General features: G+C 46.4%; 1 protein-coding gene across 1 annotated transcript in view; it reads left to right on the forward strand.

Moving 5' to 3' along the window:
- LOC119178547 (sorting nexin-13) overlaps positions 1-21,837 on the forward strand; it is a 61,812-nt gene that overhangs the window by 15,584 nt on the left and 24,391 nt on the right. The window contains exons 9-15 of the mRNA XM_075888389.1: positions 615-698; positions 2,992-3,133; positions 3,527-3,642; positions 4,341-4,440; positions 5,828-5,883; positions 5,998-6,117; positions 16,064-16,168. Of these exons, the coding sequence (XP_075744504.1) occupies positions 615-698; positions 2,992-3,133; positions 3,527-3,642; positions 4,341-4,440; positions 5,828-5,883; positions 5,998-6,117; positions 16,064-16,168 (723 nt within the window). The remainder of the gene's footprint in view (positions 1-614; positions 699-2,991; positions 3,134-3,526; positions 3,643-4,340; positions 4,441-5,827; positions 5,884-5,997; positions 6,118-16,063; positions 16,169-21,837) is intronic.

Genomic DNA, 21,837 nt, shown 5'->3' on the forward strand with positions numbered 1-21,837 from the left:
TATTTCAGGTTTAGCAGATGTCATACGCATTGAAGTCAAGCTTTACGAGCTAAACAAGTAGATTTGCTCTTACTGTGGGTAATATAGCAGCTTTTGGTTTAAAAGGGCATATATCAGTTCAACAGGTGTACATCTGGGAAGTCCAGCAAATTCACAATAATTGAACCCTCTCGTATATACATGGACGCAGTTTTGTCAATTCTGGCAGCAATGCACTATTTTAAGTTGAAGTGAGCTGCGCAAGAGTGCTCGAAGATCGCAGCATAATGCTTCAACCTAAGAGGCAATAATACGAATAAATATTCTGCGGCATTTCTCTCTGCGACCCAGTTTCCCAAATTAACCGGATCATCATGCTGTTTGTCAAGTGGCAATAGGAGTGTCACATCACTGCACTGCGTCATGTTGATTACGTTATGCGTTTATTAGTAGATTTTAGGGTTGGCACCCGGTCGTGTATACCACTATTACGTATGCATTGATGACATTAAATTGAGCCTTGTAGACAGCAGCTTTCAGGACCCCATTTGTTTGTAAGTTCCCTGTGGGAGCAAGGAAAACAATCTGATTTTATTTGTTTGCTAAGATTAGTTCATGTTTTACTTTCCTTCCAGGAGCTTCTTGTGAACACAGTGCTGCTGCCTGTGATAGACCTTGTCTCTGACCCCGACTATGTTAATCAAACCATTGTCTGGATGGTAAGTGACATGCTTTTTCTCTACCGTTATGCATGAAAACTTTGAAGCAATGCCATAATAGCATTATATTTTATTTGCCGTCACCTACTGCCTCAGCAATATAATTATACCTCATCATTGTTCTGATTTGGTTGGCACCAATCTAAGAAAGTAAACGGAACTGCATTGCCCTTAAGTATGCACTGTCAAATGCATTATGTGCTCAGCCAGTCTTGACAAAACACAGCTTCTCTAAGTAATGTGGTCACATTAAAACATAATTATGGTAGTGACAATATGTTTTTATTATGGTGCAATGGAACCTTAAAAATAGTTATTGTGTTTATTATAATAAAGCTTTTTTTAATGCCCCGATTTGACAGCAGGGCTGTCATCTCAAGGTTTGCAGTGTGTCAGAAAAACTACAGTGATCATAAACTGGCTAGCACTCTTTTCTTCATCTTTGTCCTTTTCTGCTACATTCCCAGAACACGTGCGCTAAATTGTTTTTTATGGGATGCAGTAACTCTGATTGGCAAGAGAATGATTACAGAGAAAGAGTTAAGGAAAACTTTTCGCATAAAAATTTTTTTGGAGACGCGAAATTCGAACCTGCGTAACCGCAATCCAAAAGTGAACGTTTTAACTACTCTGCTATCTGGGCACGCCAGCAAAGAAGAGCGAAGCCTCATATAGTATAGTATAGCAAGTGGTTGGGAAAGGAAAGCGAAGTTGAGGAAAGGTGTAGGGGTGAGGAGTACAGGGTACACAGAGTGAAAAACTGCAGGAAAAACAAGATGGAAGCATGCGATGAAAAAATCTGTAAACAGTGTTTGTGCACTCAAGCCGACGTTTTGACATGTGCACTTGTCTTGCTTAGGGCTAGAACTGATTTGCTTACCACTAGTGTGTATATGCTTTGTACTCTTTCCTCCAATAAAAACGAAGGAGGGGAAGTAAGCAAGTATTCGTCAGTTCGGCGTGGCTGCCCCCTTCTGCACCCTTGCCTTCATCTACAGTTGCCCTTTCCCCTTCCGTTGTTCTGATTGGAGGAGGCGGTACTAACTATATCCACGCTAGGACTAAGGAAATCAGTTCTAGCCTTGAAGAAGACAAGTCCCCTTGTCAAAACATCGGCTCAAGCGCACTACCTCTGTTCACTGACTTTTTGTCATGGATAAAGAGATATAAAAGTGAAGGAGAATCACCACAGAGAGAAATATATGTGAAGAAAGACATAGAAAGGAAGAGAAAAACTAGAAATAAAGGGGAGAAAGAGAAAATAATAGAAAGACAGAGAAAGAAATACGAATGTCAAGAAATAAATAGAAATGCATAAACAGAAATATGAAAATAAAGCGGCAAGCATAGCCACATATAGTATGGTGTAGCTAGGGGTGGAAAAAAGAAAGAGGCAAAAGGGTAAAAGCCTAGCCAAGCCAGGACCAGCTACGTGCCTGCCAGCTCTGCTATGTACCAGCCTTGTGCAACTTTGCACAAGCTGCACTAATTTTTTATCATCATTATTAGATGTGTAAACTTCCAGAAGCGTCCAAGTCAACATTCCATCAGCACTGTTTCTTATGGAATTAAATTTTCTGCATTGCTCAAAGGTAGTCGTAAAGTTATCGTAACGAGAATAATCATTGCAACAGCTTACAAGCTTTGACAGAAGCCTTAGTTAAGATAGCTGCTGCTGTTGGCAGTGGCATCGGGGTTCGTAACGAGAATAATCATTGCAACAGCTTACAAGCTTTGACAGAAGCCTTAGTTAAGATAGCTGCTGCTGTTGGCAGTGGCATCGGGGTTCGTCGTGATAATCTATTATTTCTACTCGCCAAGTGGCTCTAAGCACTGCCTCCTAACGCTAATAGCCCACTGCATTAGTTCTGTTATTTAGAGTATGGACATGCAAGGTCTGTTTTGCTAGAATTGGTTTTTGGTTGATTTAGCTGGTTTTGCATGATGAGGGTTGTTTAGGGATCAATTTCTTAAAAATAACTGGTTAAAATGTCAGACGTGGCATCTAGTTTTTTCTTAACAGCGTTGTTACGTAAAATGAAACGAGCTCGAATTATTCTTATTCTTCATTGTTACTGCTGGTTCTTTATGATGGCTACAAACACTACTGGAACATCATTTAGACAACTTGAGTGCTGGTACCGAAAGTGACCTGACAGAAGAATGGCATGCAGTAGCCAGGTTTGGGGCAGTACCCCCAAAAGGTCAAAAGGACAGATACAAGTTTAAAGAGCCTTTAATTATGATGCTGTAGATGATTATTCATTCTCTTTTCTCTTTAACCCTAATGCAGTGTTCTAACAACATTCCCACAAGTGACGAGTTCCTGACTGTATTGAAGTGCACTGACAACATTAGTGAGCTGGAAGCTGTGAAAGAAATCGTCCTCCAGGAAATTGCCATTCAACGCTCAAAAGACACTGGAGGCAACGACGGTAAGAACATTACTATCATTATGGCATATAAAATTCATTGGCCCGTTACTATGGAATAATCAGTCATCGTTAAAACTTTTGTCACAATTATATGTAGTTGAGGGAAACTTTTGTGTGATGAAGCTTCTCCTTTCTGTAGCAGATATTGTGTGCTACGTTGAATGTCATGTGTAAATTATGTTTAATGTATCAATTATGTTACAGATGTTTCATTGCATTTGATAGATTAGTCTCGATTTGATTGGTCTTTGCTGCAACCATGTGTTCAACCTAATTGCTTCATTATGAGTAGCATGACTGTTAGCTCTTTGTTTTCTGCTACTTGCTTGCCAAGAGCGCTAACACTGCATTTAAACATGCCATCTGACAAAATTCTCGTTTTTATTTGCGCAGATACTGTGATTAAGAAGCAGCTGAACAGCTTGCACTACGTGAAAAAGGTTGTGGAGAATAGACTACAGCGCCTCTATGATGGAAGCCTCGACACCGATTCCACCGGTCTGCCTTCGGTGAGTATCAACTTGAAGCCACCTGTCATAATCGTCCTTCATCACAGCTGTTGATAAATAACCCCAGAATTTTAAGTGCTGTTGAGAATTCCTGTATAGCTTTCCATTACCATGATGGGGCTTCATGCCTTCTTGCCCTTAAAGTAGTGAAATACAGATAATGAAAAGAGATGAAATTGCAGGAATTCTGTTTCTCTAAAATCCTCTATTAATTTATTTGGGCCTATGTCTGCTGTTCTGAACAAAGCTTTGCAAATTTTCTGGTTGTGTATCATTGCACTGCAATGCTTGAGGACACATGTTCTATCCTATAATTGCTATATTCCAACAGGGGCAAGATGCATGTTTGGTTAATTTTAGTTGCTCATCAGAGTTGAAAAGCCCTTGCTGATCAAGATTAACTAGGGTCCCCTATTATCCAGATACTAATTAGAACCCCAGGCTTTAATTAGTTTATTTCAATGTTGACATTGTGATGCGTATAAAAAAATAAGCATTTGGGCTCTATAGTGGTATTTCTTAATTGTAGTAAGTAGCTGTTAATTCTTGTAATAGCACATCCTTAACACCTATTTCAGACTGAAACCCAAGTGTCACTTTGTGAATCAGTGCATGGCAAGTTTCATCTTGTCAGAAAAAAAAAAAACAAATGACGACCTGCACATTAAATGTTGACATTATCTCTCATTTCTATTTAGCAAATTGACTGGAAGAAGCTGACTGCTCCAGGAGTGGAGTTATTTCAATTGCCATTTGATGTTGTCCTTGCCAACAACATTGCATTATCATATTTCATGGGTAAGTTCACTTGCTGATGATCCATGACCCTCTGCCACAACTTTGCTGACATTTTTCTTAGTGAGAGAGAAACACATACAGAGAGGTTCTTTTTATGATTACTGATGTGGTGTCTGTTGATAGTATTCATGCTTGAACCTCAATTCTTTTTCACACTTCTATTGCTAATTTTTTGGGAGGTAGCATTTCTGCAGTAAAATATGTCTGGAGTGGCCCATGTCTGTGAACCTTTAGCATAGCCGTTTTGCTTGTGTTTAAATAACTCTTACCATGGTAATCAAAAATGTTAGATATCAATCAGTAGTAGAAAAAAAGGCCATTCCACCAAGGCAGTTGTTCGGTTTTTAGATTTTAAGAACAGCAGCTTACCTTTGTACCATACCATCATGACATAGTGCTTTAAAAAAAAAAAATAGTCGGAAGCCTCAGTCATGTGGCTGTCAAATGTTTTACGTTACTGTCACAGTACGGACATCCATGATGAAACAGCATTTTTTCTCGGGTTTCTTGTAAATAATGGCACGCCAGTGCCATTAGCCGATGCTCCTAACATTTGCAGGGAGCATCGGCTGAAAAGAGAGTGGCAATAAGTTGCCATGTGATAATGGACACTGGTAGTTAGGTGTCTAAGTGAGTGATGGCCGTTTTAATGCAGCTTAACTGGAAGCAGCACTCTGTGCATTCATAGTGCTCCGAATTCTGTGGTGATTAACTGTCAATGACAGTTAATACTGTGACTGATGAGACGTCGAAAAGTGACAGCTGTGTTCTACTCCTTGAATGGGGGCAATGCCTAGGCAAGTCATCACTATCCCCTTGTGCATTGCCCATAGAATGGCTTATTTTGTTGTACAACAGATGAAAGCTTTGCTATCGCATGTCCATTGTTTGAACATTCCGGCCATCATTAAGGTCATAGGCTTGTTGGTACCGCTACCCTGCCAATAGTGGCGTGACATGTGCACTACTTTTGTATCATTAAATAATCTTGAGTTTGTTTTATCTTATTACAAAGGCTACCCATTTCATAGATTGCCGTTATTCAGTGAAGCACAATGGCAGAGCAGTTTACTTTTTCTTTTGTTAACATGAAAGACATTGTGTGATACTGCTACATAGCCGCGTGATATTTCCTTGATTCAGGTGTAAGTTAATAAAGGTTCTGTATGGTTCAATGTTTGCCTTTTTTTAGCACTGTTTTTCGCATGAAAGTTTACAAATATAGAGTTGCCATAATAAAGTTTATTTTATTAAGACTGCTACTAGTGTGGTATTTACTCTACTGTATTGATGACCTTGAATTACAAATTTGCTCTCGTGCATACAGATTCTGGGCACTGACTTACTTAAATTTCTGGAAAGTGAAAAGCGTCTCTTTTTTCTGCAGAGTACATGACCAGTATTGGCGCACAAAAATACATTTCATTCTACCTCCATGCTGAGGTAAGTTCTGTCTGCAACTGATGCTTTCTCAGTTGTGGTGTCGACATTGCTCAGATAAAACGTCTGGGTGGCAGTTGTTTAAGATACATTTGTCCCATTTCTTTTTTTTTAAAGGGTTTCAAAGTGTCAGCAGAACAGCTCCTAAGCCTAGCCCATACTGAAGATAGAAACACAAATCTTGAATCTCTCAGGGAAGCTGCAGCGAACATTTACAACACATACATCTCCGAGACGGTAAGAATAAATTATGACTGCTTGCTTGCATTCTAGCGTAGCATGAGCAAATCTTTGTGATATGTAAAGCATTACAAGTGGGCCTATACTGCACCATGGGATACTGAGTACCAGTCGTGGGCACATTACCAGTAAAAGGCTACAGTGTTACAATTGCAGTTCCTGTGAAAGAGCAATTTCTTTTCTTCTCTGTTACTGTGAAAAATAAGTAATAAATCACAAATCAAATGATGGAAATTATTGAATAAAAACGTATGAAGGCACGCGGGTCATCAAAAATGTGCATGATGAAACCCTAGAAGAAGAAAGCCTATAAGGGGGCCACCACTAACAATCGTTTTATACGCCCCATACTGAAATTGAAAACATGGTTGATGCACAGGAATAGTGGCAGTGTCCTAAAATTTTTATAAATTTATTACTGTCACAAACTTATCTCGGGTGCGTTTGCGAAGGTTTGGATAGAGAGACGCAGGAGAGACAGGCTTGTGGCAAAACACACTTTATCACACTAGACAAAATGGCAAGTAGTAATCTGGCACTCAGAATGCACTCCCAAAATTATCGGCTATACAAGCAAAACCGTAACTAACACTGATTCCAGACAAGTTCGATCCTTAGCCCTAATCTGTCTATAGCCAAGATGGTCTCTCGGTGGCCAGTCTCATGCGCTCTTGCAATATTAGAACATTCTTACTGTTCCGATGGTACCCTCTGAGCTGCGATGAAGTGGTACCGTCGTCGTAGTCGTCCTGGAAAGTGTCGCCGTACGAGCCGCTCGACCTCATTGCTGGTTGGTTCCAGTCTTCGTCGTATCCTCAGTTAGGCTCCTCAGTATCCTAAGTATGGCTCAGTTAGGGTACGCCTAACTCGTCAACAGCATCTTGATCGGGGTGCGGGCCATACACAATCTCTGCCTCGAAGCGGGGGAGCTGTAGCGCACCCAGGAACTGTTGTGACAGGTTGTGGCAGGTCCGGGCAGCCTCACTCGATTCTTCCAATATCGACGCTCGCTTCCTGATCCTCTTCGCCAACTCATGCTCTGTAATTTTTCTTCTCAGCTCGTGTAGCGTGCCACGAGCCTTTCTTCGACCAATCTCTTGCGTCTGTGGTTGGTGCACATGCACTCGGGTGACTCTCCTCTCCTTGTGCACCGTAGCTGCGGTTCCAGGTTCGGCACGTGCCTCTCCTTTACTCATGACAATCACTATATCCAAAAGCATGTGCTAGAGAAAAGGCGAGTGTGTTACTAGTGAAGGCAATGTCCATTGTGTCTGTTTCCAATGTTCAAGGTGTGTCAGATTCTGTTCGGAGAACTTCGTTTCCACTGGGCATACAAAGCATTTTTATGCTCCGTTATACATTGGGACGTGCATTCATGAAACCCAAAGATTGAACACCTTTGAACGATCAGTGCAGGGTCATCTACAAGTACAATGTAGCGATTGTGACATAACTTACTTCTTTAGCCATGCACCATATAAACCTACTAATCATCAGTGACATACATTAGCCTAAGGGGCAGGGAAGGAACTGTGAGGCTTAAAGAATGCAAATGGGTTATTGCTAAAGCAGCCTATTCAAAGCGTTCTAAGAAGGAGCTTGTTCAATACTGCTGGATGACAGGGCATCGCTTTGACCTAAACAATCTGATGACACTGACTCGGGGAGGAAGAAGGGCAAAAAGAAAACCCCTGGAATCATGGCTCTTTTGCCACCTGCATATGAGACAAAATGTATGTTATTTTGTTAATATTTGCTGTGTTAAGTTGGAGTAAAATTTTACAATCAGTTCCAAAGAAGCTTGAATAAATTGCATTGCTAGTTAACGTTATTTTTATCTCTCAGCCGTATCTCGCTCTGCTGCCCTTTAGCCTCTTGTCAAGCATTGTCAGCTCGGAGCTTCAGTCAAAGGAGGCCATAAACTTAGTGTCCCAATGCTCCACTAGTTTAAAAAGAAAAGGCTAGAATTCGAACTTGGCAAGCTGTTCAGTTGTGTCATGTTGGATTCACGAAATGTTGTTTGCAAGTAAAGTTGAAGTTCCTTTAAATGATAAACCTCCAACCTCAGTCTTCCACAAGAGAGATAATCATCTGAGAGACCACCACTGCAGACGGTGAACATGCATAACAAAAGGAAATGCAACTAATAAAGGGAGTGGTTTAAGATGTGCATTTCCAATGTTCTGTGAATGTAATTAAAAGTTGTTGTATCACTTTTTCACTGTTGTCTTTATTTGAGTGGGGTAGGAAGTTTGTGTTGTGGGTTCTACGAATAATGCCTGTCTACTTAACTTTGTGTTTGAGCAACACTGTGTTAGGTGTGTGCACCGGTATGCGTAGAACATTTGATTCCTATGGCAACGTACCCCAACTCGGGAGATATTCTGATCGTCTCAAATCTTTGGGAAGATATGATGTTACCACGAGAGTAAATGAAATGGAGGCTCAAGTTCTGTAAGCTTCTATTCTGGTTGCACGACTTGATGTTTATATAGCCAAGAAATTCTGAGTTGGGTGTTTGAAGCGTCAGACGTATGCAGTCTTATCAATGCTGTCACTGCAACGTCACGTGCATTGAGGATAAAAACAAGCTGGTCAATAAATTGTTCTTCTTGTTGTGTTATCTGGCTTCCATGTTGTATCTCAATAGCGATGTAACAGTGGCGACGAGCGAACTGCGCAAGCATGAGTGCGGGGAGGCCGCCAAAATTTAGAGGGCTGAATGGTACCTGGCCAACGTATTGTGTTCGCCTGGAGACTTACCTTGAAGTGCATAACATCGCAGATGAAGCAAAGAAACGAGCACTCCTAATATCATTGCTCACGGACAGCGCAGTGGGAGTGGTGCAGGGGCGTTGCCACCCGAGAAAGTCAAAGAGCTCAGCTACGATGCAGTCGTCGGGCATTTGGAAGAACTTTACACCCTTCAAGTCAACGAGACTGCTGCAAGCTATGCATCCGAGCACAAAAATCTAGTGAGGCTGCTCAGGATTTTATTGCCGAAATTGGACGGCTGGCGAAGATGTGCGATTTCGGGGCATCGTTGAAGCGATTGCTGAGAGACCGAATTTTGTGTGGCGTGCACGATGAAGACAATAGGCTTGACGCAACGGAAGCTCGCACTAGAACAGGCAGAATGCTTTGCCATTTCGGCGCAGAAAGCCACTGAGAACGCCCAATTGATGCACTTTAGAAGCAAGGTGCGGTAAATTTTGTACGACCATAAAACGGGGCTGGTCGATTTCGGATAAAGTCGGACACGCATTGCGGATGTGGACGGTGTGCCACAAGTGTAAATGAGGCCACCTGAGCTGAATGTGTCAGTCAGCAACATCTTATCTCCGACAGCAAAGGCCACATGATGATGCACGACGAAAAAGGCCATACACAATGACAGCTGAAGACTGCACGGCCTTGGACGATAGTGAGGCCTTGTACACCATAGAGGCCGTCCTTCACCAAGCAGCAAGTATCCCAAATGTCAAACCTGTTCAGAGTCGTCAGCTGGGATAACGTTCCTTTAACAATGTTGGTAGACACCGGATCACCTGTAAGCATCATTTCAGGAGCAGTGTTTTGGAAGTATAAAATCAAGTGGCCGCTGCTGCGAAAAACGCAGTTGAGACTGTCCTGTCTCCTGAGTAAAGTTCCCGTGCTAGGACAACTAAGCATGACGGCCAGATGCGATGGGAAAATATGCAAGGCATGGTCATAGTGGTCCACAACTCGGGACCGACCTTATGTGGACGCGATATGATAAAGGCTTTTAATGCAATCAGAGTTCTCATGCCGACAAACGTCTTCGCCAGCGTGCAACCTATGAAGTTCAACGGAGCCGACATGAAACTAGAGACACTACTTAGCTAGTATGCTGACGTTTTCACTCAAGGTCTTGGATTTTGCAGGGGACCACCGGTGACCTTTCAGCCGCGGCACTGAAGTGCTCCTGTGATGACTCACGGCTGGATGGCTGGGTGTGGCGCCGGTGTAACTTTTCCAATTCGTGGGAGCTATGTACCACCACAGTGTCGCACTTGCAGAGCCACGTGCCTGCTGGCACCAGTAGGTAGGTTCCCGTGCAGAATGTGCAATCATGTGTCAAGGTAGACGTGCCTACCTACACGGGTTACCATGACTGCAAAAGTGCCAACAAGCGCCTCAACCAGTTGCTCCATTATCAGCAGGCGACGAGGCTTTCAGACGCCGAACTTCTCTAGCCCGTGGTCTTGGTCTCGCGCACAGAGCAAGCGGCTCGATGATTCCGACTAGCCGGACATCGCGCCCGCACGGTAGAAGAGTTTCGCGACAGCTTCCACGGCGAATTCCTACCGGCTAATTGTAAGTAGTGTTTGCGAAAGGAATTGGAGCTACGCACCCAGCATGCGGACGAATCCTTGCTGGAGTATGTACGTGCGATGGACGAACTATATCGTCGTGCTAACCCTCATGCCACCAACGCAGAAAAAGTCAAGCGCGATACGTGACAAGCGCACCCAACTTTTGCGGCACACTTCAGGGGATGCAAGTTCGCAAACCTAGAAGAGCTCGCCACCGAGGCGAAGCGCATACAAGGGGACATCCTCGCTGCGTGATCGTATCGCCCACCTCCGCTCGCAGCGCAGTGAATTGAACCTTGCTGTGCGTGGAATGGTGGCGCGGTAGTTCCAGAAGCGTTTAGGGGTAACACGTCGGCATCATTTGCTGATGAGCACGTACTATGCTCTTGAGAGGTGGCAGACCGCACTTTGGACCCCTACGCTTACGCGCTTCAAATGGCCAGCGCCGCCCCCGCACGTGACATTCCATGGCTGGAGCGCGTGGTCGACACGAGACCTAGCGAGCGGCATAACCCGGAGCAAGGGCCACCTGATCGAGGCGACTTACGATCGAGCCGGCGTGGTTTCCACGGTCGTTGCTATCGGTGCGGGGCCCCCCCCCCCCAAACTGTAATTCAAACAGTATCCCGAAAAGAAAAACATGAAAGAAATCCGCTACACGAACTCTAACAAAAAATGACATGTTTCTACATAATGTCCGTGCACCACGACACCTCCGCCGGTCGACACTGCTGCACTGTCTGGCCGACGACTTAACCTCAGTACCGGTCCCACAACACCAACGTTGCCATTGGCTCGACAAACCGTCACTCGTGCCAACACGTCTTCCGATTGCGACCAGTACTCACGAGGGCACCGGACTGCAGGCAGTTGCACAGGCCCCAGGCATGTCCATCAGTTGAAGTCTCGACGGCACTCCTGGCCAGCGGCACTGACAGTGTGCTGAAGACAGCCAGCCACAGGCTACATCACTCCCACTGCGTACACTCAAAACATTCAACAAAATATGGAGTAGGGCCTAAGGAAGGGAGCTTTGGGCTGCTCGCCCGCGTGGTACGATGGTCAGTACTGCTAGCTAATACATCGGCGGCGGCCGAGATGCCCATCAAAGTAAAACAAAAATCACTTCTTCTAACTCGTGCATTGCACAATAAAAAAAAGTGAGGAAAGCAGAGTGCAACACCTCAACGCCACAATCAACCTAGTAGGGCCATGTGCGACAGGCGGCTGCGCTTAGCCTTAGGCCTAATGAATCACTTGAAAACAACCGTCATCCACCAAGCACCCAGCCTAGGTGTAGAAGAGGCAGCCGCAAGGAGACATACCGTATTTACTCGCATAATCGGCGCACTCGCATAATAGGCGCACCCCTAGTTTGGTCGCGGAAAATTCAATTTTTTTTAATTCCGCGCATAATAGGCGCACCCCGAACTTGGCCGTGATCAGAAACGATTCTACCCCCCAGCGGTACAGTTGGAACGCGGTCCCCGTACCCTGAAGAAAAAAAAGAAGGCAAATCGACGAGCAAATAAAAAAAAATTCGAAGTGCAACGACCTAACCAACGTGTTTGTCGAAATAAAACTTGAAAAAAAAAAAAAAGCATCCATGAGCGAAAAAAAAAAGGCTGTTCCATCAATTACTGATACCCCCCAAATCGCCGCGCTTTTTGAAGGTCACGTGTACAACGCCGGGGGCTCGATCGCCATCACCACCATCAGAGAAAAAGAAAGAAACGCCATTTTGCAAGCGGTGTGCGTATGTTGTGGTCGTGTATTGAACTTTGGTTCCACCATGGGGAAGTACGCGAGCTACACGGCTGGGTTTAAACTGAAGGCAGTGCAGTACGCGCTGGAGCACGGCAACCGGGCTGCAAGCAGGCATTTCGGCGTTGGAGAAACCAGTATTCGGTACTGGAGGGACCAAGAAGAAAAACTTAAGGCGACGAAGAAGACACGACGGGCTTTTCGCGGTGCCAAGACCAGCAGGTATCCGAACGTCGAAGAGCAACTGGTCCGGCATATACGGGAGCTACGACAAGACGGCTGTGCTGTGTCGTTGGATATTGTGCAGACTGAGGCGCGCAGAATAGCCCGAGCGCAAAGCATCGAAGCAAAAGAGTTCAAAGCCAGCTCCGGATGGACAACTCATTTCATGCGGCGCCATGGCCTCGCACTGCGAAGGCGGACCACCTTGTGCCAGCGCTTGCCCGCAGCATATGAGGACAAAGTGGTGGACTTCCACAGTTTTGTTATAAAGCTCCGACAGCAGAAAGACTTCATTTTGTCCCAGATCGGCACCGCTGATCAGACCCCCCTTTGCTTTGATATGCCGTGGAACACGACAGTGGAGGAGAAAGGTGCACGGAGCGTCATCGTCAGAACGTCTGGCGCTGATAAACAACGATGCACCGTAATGCTGGCGGTGACAGCGGATGGGCGTAAGCTACCGCCTTACGTTATTTCTAAACGTAAGACGCTCCCAAAGGCAAAATTCCCTCAAGACATCTACGTCAGAGTCCAGGGAAAAGGCTGGATGAGCGCCGAACTCATGGTGGATTGGGTGAAAACAGTCTGGGGTCGGCGGCCGGGTGGTCTGTTGTTGCCGTCCATGCTTGTCCTGGACAGTTTTCGTGGGCACCTAGTAGACCGCGTACGAGATGAGCTAAAGGAGCTGCGCACAGATCTGGCAGTGATTCCGGGCGGCCTCACATCGATACTGCAGCCTTTGGACGTGTCCTTGAATAAACCTTTCAAGGACAATGTTCGAAGGCTGTACACCACCTGGATGGCTGGAGGACAACATCAGCTGACTACAGGTGGTAAGATTAAGAGGCCGCCTGTGGAAATGCTGTGCGCTTAGATCGTGGAAGCGTGGCAGGCGATCTCCGACGAAGTCGTCAGGAAGAGCTTCAAGAAGACTGGTATCTCGAACGCACTGGATGCGAGTGAGGATGACATGTTGTGGGGTGCGGATGATTCGGACACCGAAAACGAATCCCCGCTCAGCGAGGATGAATGTGTGATCTCCGACTCGGACTCCGAATAGGGAAAAGGAGGAACAGCTACGACTTTTGTGTAAATAAATTTTACGTGTGTGTGTGCAGTTGACGGCTCTCGCTTGTTCATTAAAAGGTACGTAGGTATGTTTGTTTTATGCTGAATTAATTGGTAAACGATAAAGTCGCCTTTTACTTGACAAGTGTGCAGATTTAAAGCGCGAGAACCGAGTTGAAAAAATTTTCGAAAATTTTGCCCCGCGTAATTGGCGCACCCCTAACTTCGAGCCGGATTTTCTGAAAAAAAAGTGCGCCTATTATGCGAGTAAATACGGTACATACGCTTGGTAAGGTGGTTCTATCGCTCGCCGCACACTGCAGCTTACCGAGCGATCGGCGTGCGCCATACCATACTGTGTTACGGTGTCAAGCCGCAATACCACACAGCAACGACGCCCGGCACCCTGAGCCCAAAAGAGGTAGAAACTATTGACAGAAAATCGGACCACCCACGAGGCTTCTGTACTCACTCGCTTCAGGCCTGGCCTACAATCCATGTGCTCTAAGCTTTGCTCACCCCAGGATGCAGACCGCATGGCTTTTGTCTCAGCAGAGCAACGTTCTTACAAACCAACAACAACGAAAAAAACACTTGCGAGCTGAAGAAAAAATAAAAACTCAACTTGCCGACAATGTCAAACACGTCGCAACAACCGATCTCCTCGCTCTCAACAAAGCACACCACGCATGCTAGCAAAGAAGTCTCCCTAGGCCTAGTCTACCCCGGTTCCAACAAAAGCTTGTACCGAACCGCAGAAACTGTTGTTCAAAACTCTAAGAGCCCCACATTGGGCGCTAGTATGGGGTCTCGATAATGGCGAGCGCGCCAGGCTCTTGGAGTGAACGGACACAGCAGACACGGTCGGACAAAACCAAGCTACAACACATTTATTTCACTACTTAGGATCGACGATATCGTCAGGCGAATTATTATGACATCAATCATGATCAACACGCTAAGACATCCTTACGCTTTATTAAATAACCCTCAACTACAAACACAAGGCGGCGAACGCGAGACTCACCACGAGAGGAGGGCCCCGGCAGACAGCCCGCTTTGCCGTGCACCGGGAACACACCGCTAGAGGCATCCGTTCGCGCCAAACGCCACACGCAAGAGAGACCAGCTTATTTCTCGCGCGCCGCCACCAAGGCTTGCCACCAGGTGTCACTGCTGGCACTTGTTTTTAACCATGATGATGCTGATAGTGGCGATAAACGCTCACAAGCACGCCACCCACCGCTCAATAGTTGGGACCTGAAATGCGACTTATGCTTGAAACAGGTGTGCTACGTGGCGCAAACAACTTTACAGGAGTGCCAACACCCCCACAGTACTCGGGACTAGACTGCGACATTGAGCGACTGGTCAACTCGTGCTACGTTTGTGCACAGGCTTCTGCGATGCCACCTGCCCAGGTACCTGCGACATGGCCAGTGACGGGAGAAAGCTGGAGCCGTCTGCATGCTGATTTTGCAGGTCCAGTGGACAGGCACATGGTATTGGTCATCGTAAACACTGAAACTTTTAAAATGGATTAAAGCGGTATCAATGAAGATTGCTACATCTGAATCTACGGTCAAAGCTTTGCGGTCTATATTTGCATGGTTTAGGCTTCCAAAAACATTCGTGCCCGACAGTTTGTGAACGCGTTTTTTTTCACAATTTCTTGGCCTGTAACAACGTACAGCAACTAACAACTGCATCCTACCATGTGCAATCTAATGGATTAGCCGAGAGAGCGGTGCACATGCTCAAAGAAAGACTAAAAGAAAACCCGGAAAAGTACCTGATAACACGGCTGGATCGATTTTTGTGCTGGTATTGTCGAACACTGGGAGAGGATGGCAAGTCACCAGCAGAATGGTTGCTGGGTTACCAGATTAGGACGGAGATGGATGCTCCCAAGACCAAAGAAAATGGTGCTGATGGTTCGCCAGAAGCAGCAACGAGAAAATTTAATGCAGGTGACCCAGTGTGGATGTGTGGTTTTGTAAGAAGTCGAAAGTGGATTGCCGGAGTGGTGCAAGACAAACAAGGGTCAAGGGTGGTCACCGTAGATTGTGCTCAAGGAATGCACCGACGGCATCTAGACCAGCTGAAACGCCGAGCTGAATCAATGGACACAGATCTTGACCAGAAAAGCAAGCAAGAGCCAGCCGCAGATACCAGAGAAATGGTGCAAGACAGTCCTGAAGAAACAGTGTCAGAATCGGCACTGCTGCCTGGTTGATCTCCGCTTTTGCGGAGAACAACCAGGCAACAGAAATCACCGGAACGCTATGGCATTCAAAGGGGCGGAGATGAAGCATCTGACATATGCAATCTTATCATTGCCGTCACTGAAATGTCACGTGCATTGAGTATAAAAACAAGCTGCTCAATAAATCGTTCTTCTTGTTGTGTTATCTGGCTTCCGTGTTGTGTCTCGATAGCAACATAACAGTCTCTTCTTTACCGATTCCTTATTTGCTGTTGTCCATCTGAATGCCACTAAAAGTCTAATCAAACCCTTTTCTAGATAACTTTTTCATTTTGTTTACACCCAGGCCACATCAAGGATCAACGTTGATGAAGTACTGGCTAAGAAGCTGCTTCGCAAACTTCGAGTGGAGACACCGGATGAGTTCTGGTTTGATGATATCCAGCAGAAGGTATGTCTTATGTAGCTTTTTTTTCTCTCAATTATTTACAGTGATGCCTATAGCAGCACACAAGTTCACAAACTTTTGTAGTGTTGTTCTAATTCTTTTGTTGAAGTTCTTTATGTCCCAATACTGTACAACATTGTTTTACCTTTTTTTCAGAAAAGTCATTAAAATAATAGTTTTTAACCAATATTTTACCACTCTAAAGAGATTAGTGTTTCTCTCTTTTTATTTTTCAAGCTTGAAGAGTGAGTCTGTGCTTCGAAAATTGTTTTAATCATTTCATTTTAATGAAAGCAGCTGATTTTGTGTTTTATCATTTAGTTCGAGATATGCATTCAGCTTTTGCTTGCCTAAAAGGAACCTCATCCTTAAAGGGACTCTAAATAAGGACAATGACTTGGTCTAAATTGATAAACTGCACTCTGAGAACTCTAGCCATAATTTTCACTGTCATAAATGCATTATTAATGGAGAAAATCAAGGTTAAAATTTCATTTTTTGATTTCGCACCCAAATTGCACGTGACGTAGCAAATTTCAATGTGTATTTTTGCGAAATCGGCTCAATGAAATATTTTGAAACTTTGTATGCTAGGTCTGAGCCACCCACAGAAGACAATGTTGTTCATTTTTATAGAGTAGGAGCTGTGTAGACTGTAGTAGACACCTTCAAAATTTACATCGCTGTGTTTGGTGTGGGAATCTTTCAGTAGTGTCTCCACCCGCATTTTCTTTAGGCTTGTGGGAATGGTGAATTTTGGGTCTGAAGTGAATTTAAAGGGAATAGTGATTTAGGTCGAATAATTTTGAATCAAATTCGAATAGTATAATCATTGTCACATTAAAAGGGAACAGGCATATTTGTCTTGACCCAACCAACCCGCACAATATTTTTTAAAAGTATTTATACAAGGCCTGTGCAAATGCCATTCGGTTTGGTTCAAATGATGAATCAACTTTTATTGGATCCAACATTGTTGGTAGTGCACGCAGGGCACCAGAGGAGGCGGTTCTCTAGTTGTGGAACCCGTATGTATCTAGCAACTCCCTGCAAAGGGAGTGGAAAGAACTTAGAATAGTAGCAGGATTTGACTTTTTCCGGAATGCAAGTGATAACCTGTAGTACATGTTACGGTTTAAAATTTACTGTACTTAGAGGTTGTGGATACTTAAAGCATATTGCCACCATTGATGAACGAGCCACTGTGGCTCATACGCGTTTTTGGGCTGCGAAGAAGAAGAGAACATCTTCGTTGCTCTGGTTCTAGTGAACTCCTGGCTGCAGGTCTTGTTTCGCTCGTGAGATTACTGGTGGAGACGCTGGGTACGTGTACTTCGGCTGTGTCGGCCATCGTGGAAACAGCTACATCTCCCAGAGTAAGAATCAGCCGCCGCCTGCTTGGGTTACCCCTTGAATTAGGTCCCTTGGCATCGACACCCAGAAAGATGGCAACTGCGATGACAAGCCAGGCGGTCCAAACCGGCGATGCCCATGGTTCTCTTCTCGCCCATGTTTTTCACGTGCCACAGACACCAAAGCCATTCCATGGAGACATCTTCGAGGATGTTGATGATTGGCTCGACCACTTTGATCGGGTTGCCAGTATCAACGAATGGGACGATGTTCGCAAGCTTCGCCGAGTTTACTTCTACTTGGAGGATTCTGCGAAGACGTGGTACGAGAACCACGAGGGCTCCTTTGCAACATGGCAACAGTTTAGCCGACAGCTCAGTGACGCCTATCGCAACACCGAGAGGAAGGAGAGGGCTGAACAAGCCATATCCTGCAGAAACCAACGGCCGAACGAACGTGTATCCATGTTTGTTGAGGACATGCTTCGGCTCTTCAAGCGCGCGGACCCTGCCATGCCCGAGGAAAAGAAGGTGCAGCATTTGATGTGCGGAGTAAAAGAACAGCTTTTCGCTGGGCTCGTGCGCAATCCACCGACGACAGTCGCCCAGTTCATCAGTGAGGCAGCCACGATGGAACGTACGCTGCAGCAGCGGTCGTCACAATACGAACGCCAGATCCCGGCCACCACATGCTCTTTCGGCTCTGACAGCGAGAGACAGGCCCTCGCAGACTTCATTCGAAGTATCGTTCGGGACGAATTGCGACAGCTTCAGGCAGTGGGATCCCATCCACCTGTGTCGGCCCTCGCGGATGTAATCAGACAAGAAGTCCGGCAGGCCGTCACACCCCTAGCCCCAATCGCACCACCGATTCCCGAGGCCCCAGTCCTGACATACGCAGTGGCATTGTGATCCCCTGCGCCACCAGCTACAGATACTGCTATGCGGCCAAGGTACCAGGCTATGCAGCCATTCCACGACACTGCTTCGAGCCCGCGGCTCAAGGTTTTCGAGCCCACCCACGTATCTGCCGTCTATCTCAAGACAAAGTGGTGGCAAGGCAAGCACGTGGCGCACCTCGGATAACCGTCTGCTCTGCTATCACTGTGGCGAAGCGGGTCACGTATACCGCAACTTTCAATACCGGCAACTAGGTCACCGCGGCTTCCACCCTGATGCTCGATGCCTGCGGTACGGCGAGCGCCCCCGCGAAATCGAAGCCTATCTCACGGGCCAACGTACTCCTTCGACTATTCAGCACCACCAGTCGAGATCACCATCGCCTCGCCGGTCTACGTCACCCAGTTTGCCCTCTGCCCTCATCGTCTTCCGCTCCTTTCAGGAGCCGGTCACCAAGTCCCCGCAAGGGAAACTAGGAACGGCGACTTCTGGGGGTTAAGTCGCGGCCCGGCGAACTTTAAAAGACCCTCCTTCGACGCAACGACCGGACGAGGACGATTCCGGTTTTGCAGTGTTCTCCGACAGCAAAAAGATTGTTTCTGCCGAAATTGCCGTCTTCGTCGACAATCATGCTCTTAACGCCCTCGTCGACACCGGTGCCGACTATTCCGTAATGAGCGCCACACTGGCATCTGAACTGAGGAAGGTTACCACGCCATGGCAAGGACCCCAGTTGCGCACGGCAGGTGGCCATCTGGTGACGCCTACTGGTATGTGCACGGCACGCATTCGAATACGTACATCGACATTTGTGGGCTCTTTCCTCGTATTGCGCGTGTGCTCTCGGCCAGTCATTCTAGGAATGGACTTCCTTCGTGAATACGGCGCCGTCATTGACCTCCGGGAATTACTTGTGTCGTTCGAGGATCCTTTTTGCGATGCAACTGACAGTATGCAATTCCGGAAAAGAGCGCTCCGTGTTACCGACGATTCTCTGACTCTCCCATCTCGAAGCAGCCTCTTTGTCAAAGTAGAATTGGGACAGGACGTGTCTGACGCGGTAATTGCAGAGGCCAATTTGTCTCTCCTTATTTCACGACAAACCTGTGTTGCCCGAGGAATCATTCAGCCTAGCAATAGGCATGCTCACCTGCTGGTCACGAACTTCAGCGACGAATATCGCCACCTAACGAGACACACTGCCTTTGCATATTGTGAAAAACTTGCCGATGCCGATGGTCCGTCTACGTTAGCTTCATTTTCATCGAATGGGCACCCTGACGAGGCCTTCGCGAGCACTCTCGACGTAAACGAGAAACTACCTTCGGCTCAATGAGAAAGCCTTTTGCGTATACTCGGCTCATTTCAAGACTGCTTTGCCACTACGTCAAAGGTTAAACAGGCACCACTTGCTCAGCATCGTATCATCACGGAACCCACCGAGAGACCCATCCGACAACATGCCTATAGGGTGTCGCAAAAAAAGCAAGATGCTATACGTGACCAAGTCCAGCAGATGCTTCAGGACGACGTCATTCAGCCATCGACCAGTCCCTGGGCTTCGCCAGTTGTGCTAGTAAAGAAGAAAGACGGTACGTTGCGTTTTTGCATTGAATACCGTAAACTGAACAAGGTCACCAAAAAGGACGTTTATCCTCTACCCCGGATAGATGACTCGTTGGACCGTATACGCAACGCTAAATATTTTTCCTCCATGGATTTGCGTAGCGGCTACTGGCAAATCGCAGTGGACGAGCGCGACCGCGAAAAGACGGCGTTTATTACTCCCGACAGCATGTACGAGTTTAAAGTGTTGCCTTTCGGTCTATGCTCAGCGCCACCTACTTTTCAAAGAATGATGGATACCGTTCTCACGGGGCTCAAATGGCAATCATGTCTTGTTTACCTTGATGACGTCGTGGTCTTTGCAGACACGTTTGAACAACACGTCCAACGCCTTCATGCAGTTCTCCAGGCAATCAGAACAGCGGGGTTGTCTCTCAAAACCGACAAATGTTATTTTGGATATGAAGAACTGAAGTTCCTTGGTCACGTTGTGAGCCATGCCGGCATCCGCCCAGATCCTGAGAAAACCCGCGCCGTTGCCGCCTTTCCCATGCCCACAAATAAGAGCGACCTACGCCGATTTCTGGGGCTCTGTGCGTATTACAGGCGCTTTGTCAAAAACTTCTCGAAGATTGCTGAACCCCTCAACAAGCTTACAAAAGACAGTGTCTCGTTTGTTTGGGGTCCCGATCAGTGCCATGCGTTCGACACCCTCCGAAACCTCCTCCAGGCTCCGCCTGTACTAGGTCATTTTGACGAAAGCGCTGACACGGAATTACACTGACGCCAGCAACGCTGGACTAGGAGCGGTATTAGTTCAGTGGCATAATGGTGTAGAGCACGTGATCGCTTATGCGAGCTGAATGTTATCCCCAGTGGAGAAAAACTACTCTGCAACCGAAAAGGAATGCCTCGCTGTTGTCTGGGCCATAACAAAGTTCCGCCCATACTTGTATGGCCGCCCATTCAGGGTAGTTAGCGACCACCATTCCCTTTGTTGACTCGCGAATCTCAAAGATCCCTCAGGTCGTCTAGCACGATGGAGCCTTCGGCTACAAGATTTCGATGTCACCATCGTCCACAAATCTGGGCGGAAACACACCGACGCCGACTGTCTCTCACGTGCACCGGTCGAAAATGCCAACACTGACCTTGAAGACGACGACACTTTTCTTTCTGCCGTATCAGCAACCCGCTTAGCTGAGCAACAGCGTCACGACTCGAAGCTCATCCCGCTCATTGACTACCTGGAAGGACGCAATTCCCACCTTCCTCGTAGCTTTGCACGCTCACTATCCTTCTTTTGTTTCCGTGATAGAGTGCTTTATAAAAAGAACTTTCATCCTACACAAGCTATGTATCTGCTTGTTGTGCCAACTACGCTTCGTGGTGACATTTTACGTCCGTGTCATGATTAGCCATCATCCGGACACCTCGGCTATACGCGCACGCTGCGACGGATTCAACGCTCCTACTACTGGCCACGTCTCGCAAAGACTGTGAAGCACTACGTTCGCACATGTCGCGACTGTCAGTAACGTAAGATTCCACCTTTATGACCAGTGGGACTACTGCACCCAATTGGCCCACCAAAGGTGCCCTTTCATCAGATTGGCATGGACTTGCTGGGGTCATTCCCCACGTCTTCGTCTGGAAACTGGTGGATTGTGGTCGCTACAGACTACTTAACATGCTACTGTGAAACCAAGGCACTTCCAAAAGCCACCGCAGCAGATGTCGCCCAATTTTTCGTTAACAGCATCGTCTTACGTCACGGTGCTTCAGCTGTCGTCATAACTGATTGTGGGACAGCTTTCACCGCAGAGATGCTGCAGGAAGCCTTGCGATTAAGTG

This window comes from Rhipicephalus microplus, chromosome 1 (genome assembly GCF_043290135.1).
Source record: "Rhipicephalus microplus isolate Deutch F79 chromosome 1, USDA_Rmic, whole genome shotgun sequence".
NCBI lineage: Eukaryota > Metazoa > Arthropoda > Arachnida > Ixodida > Ixodidae > Rhipicephalus > Rhipicephalus microplus.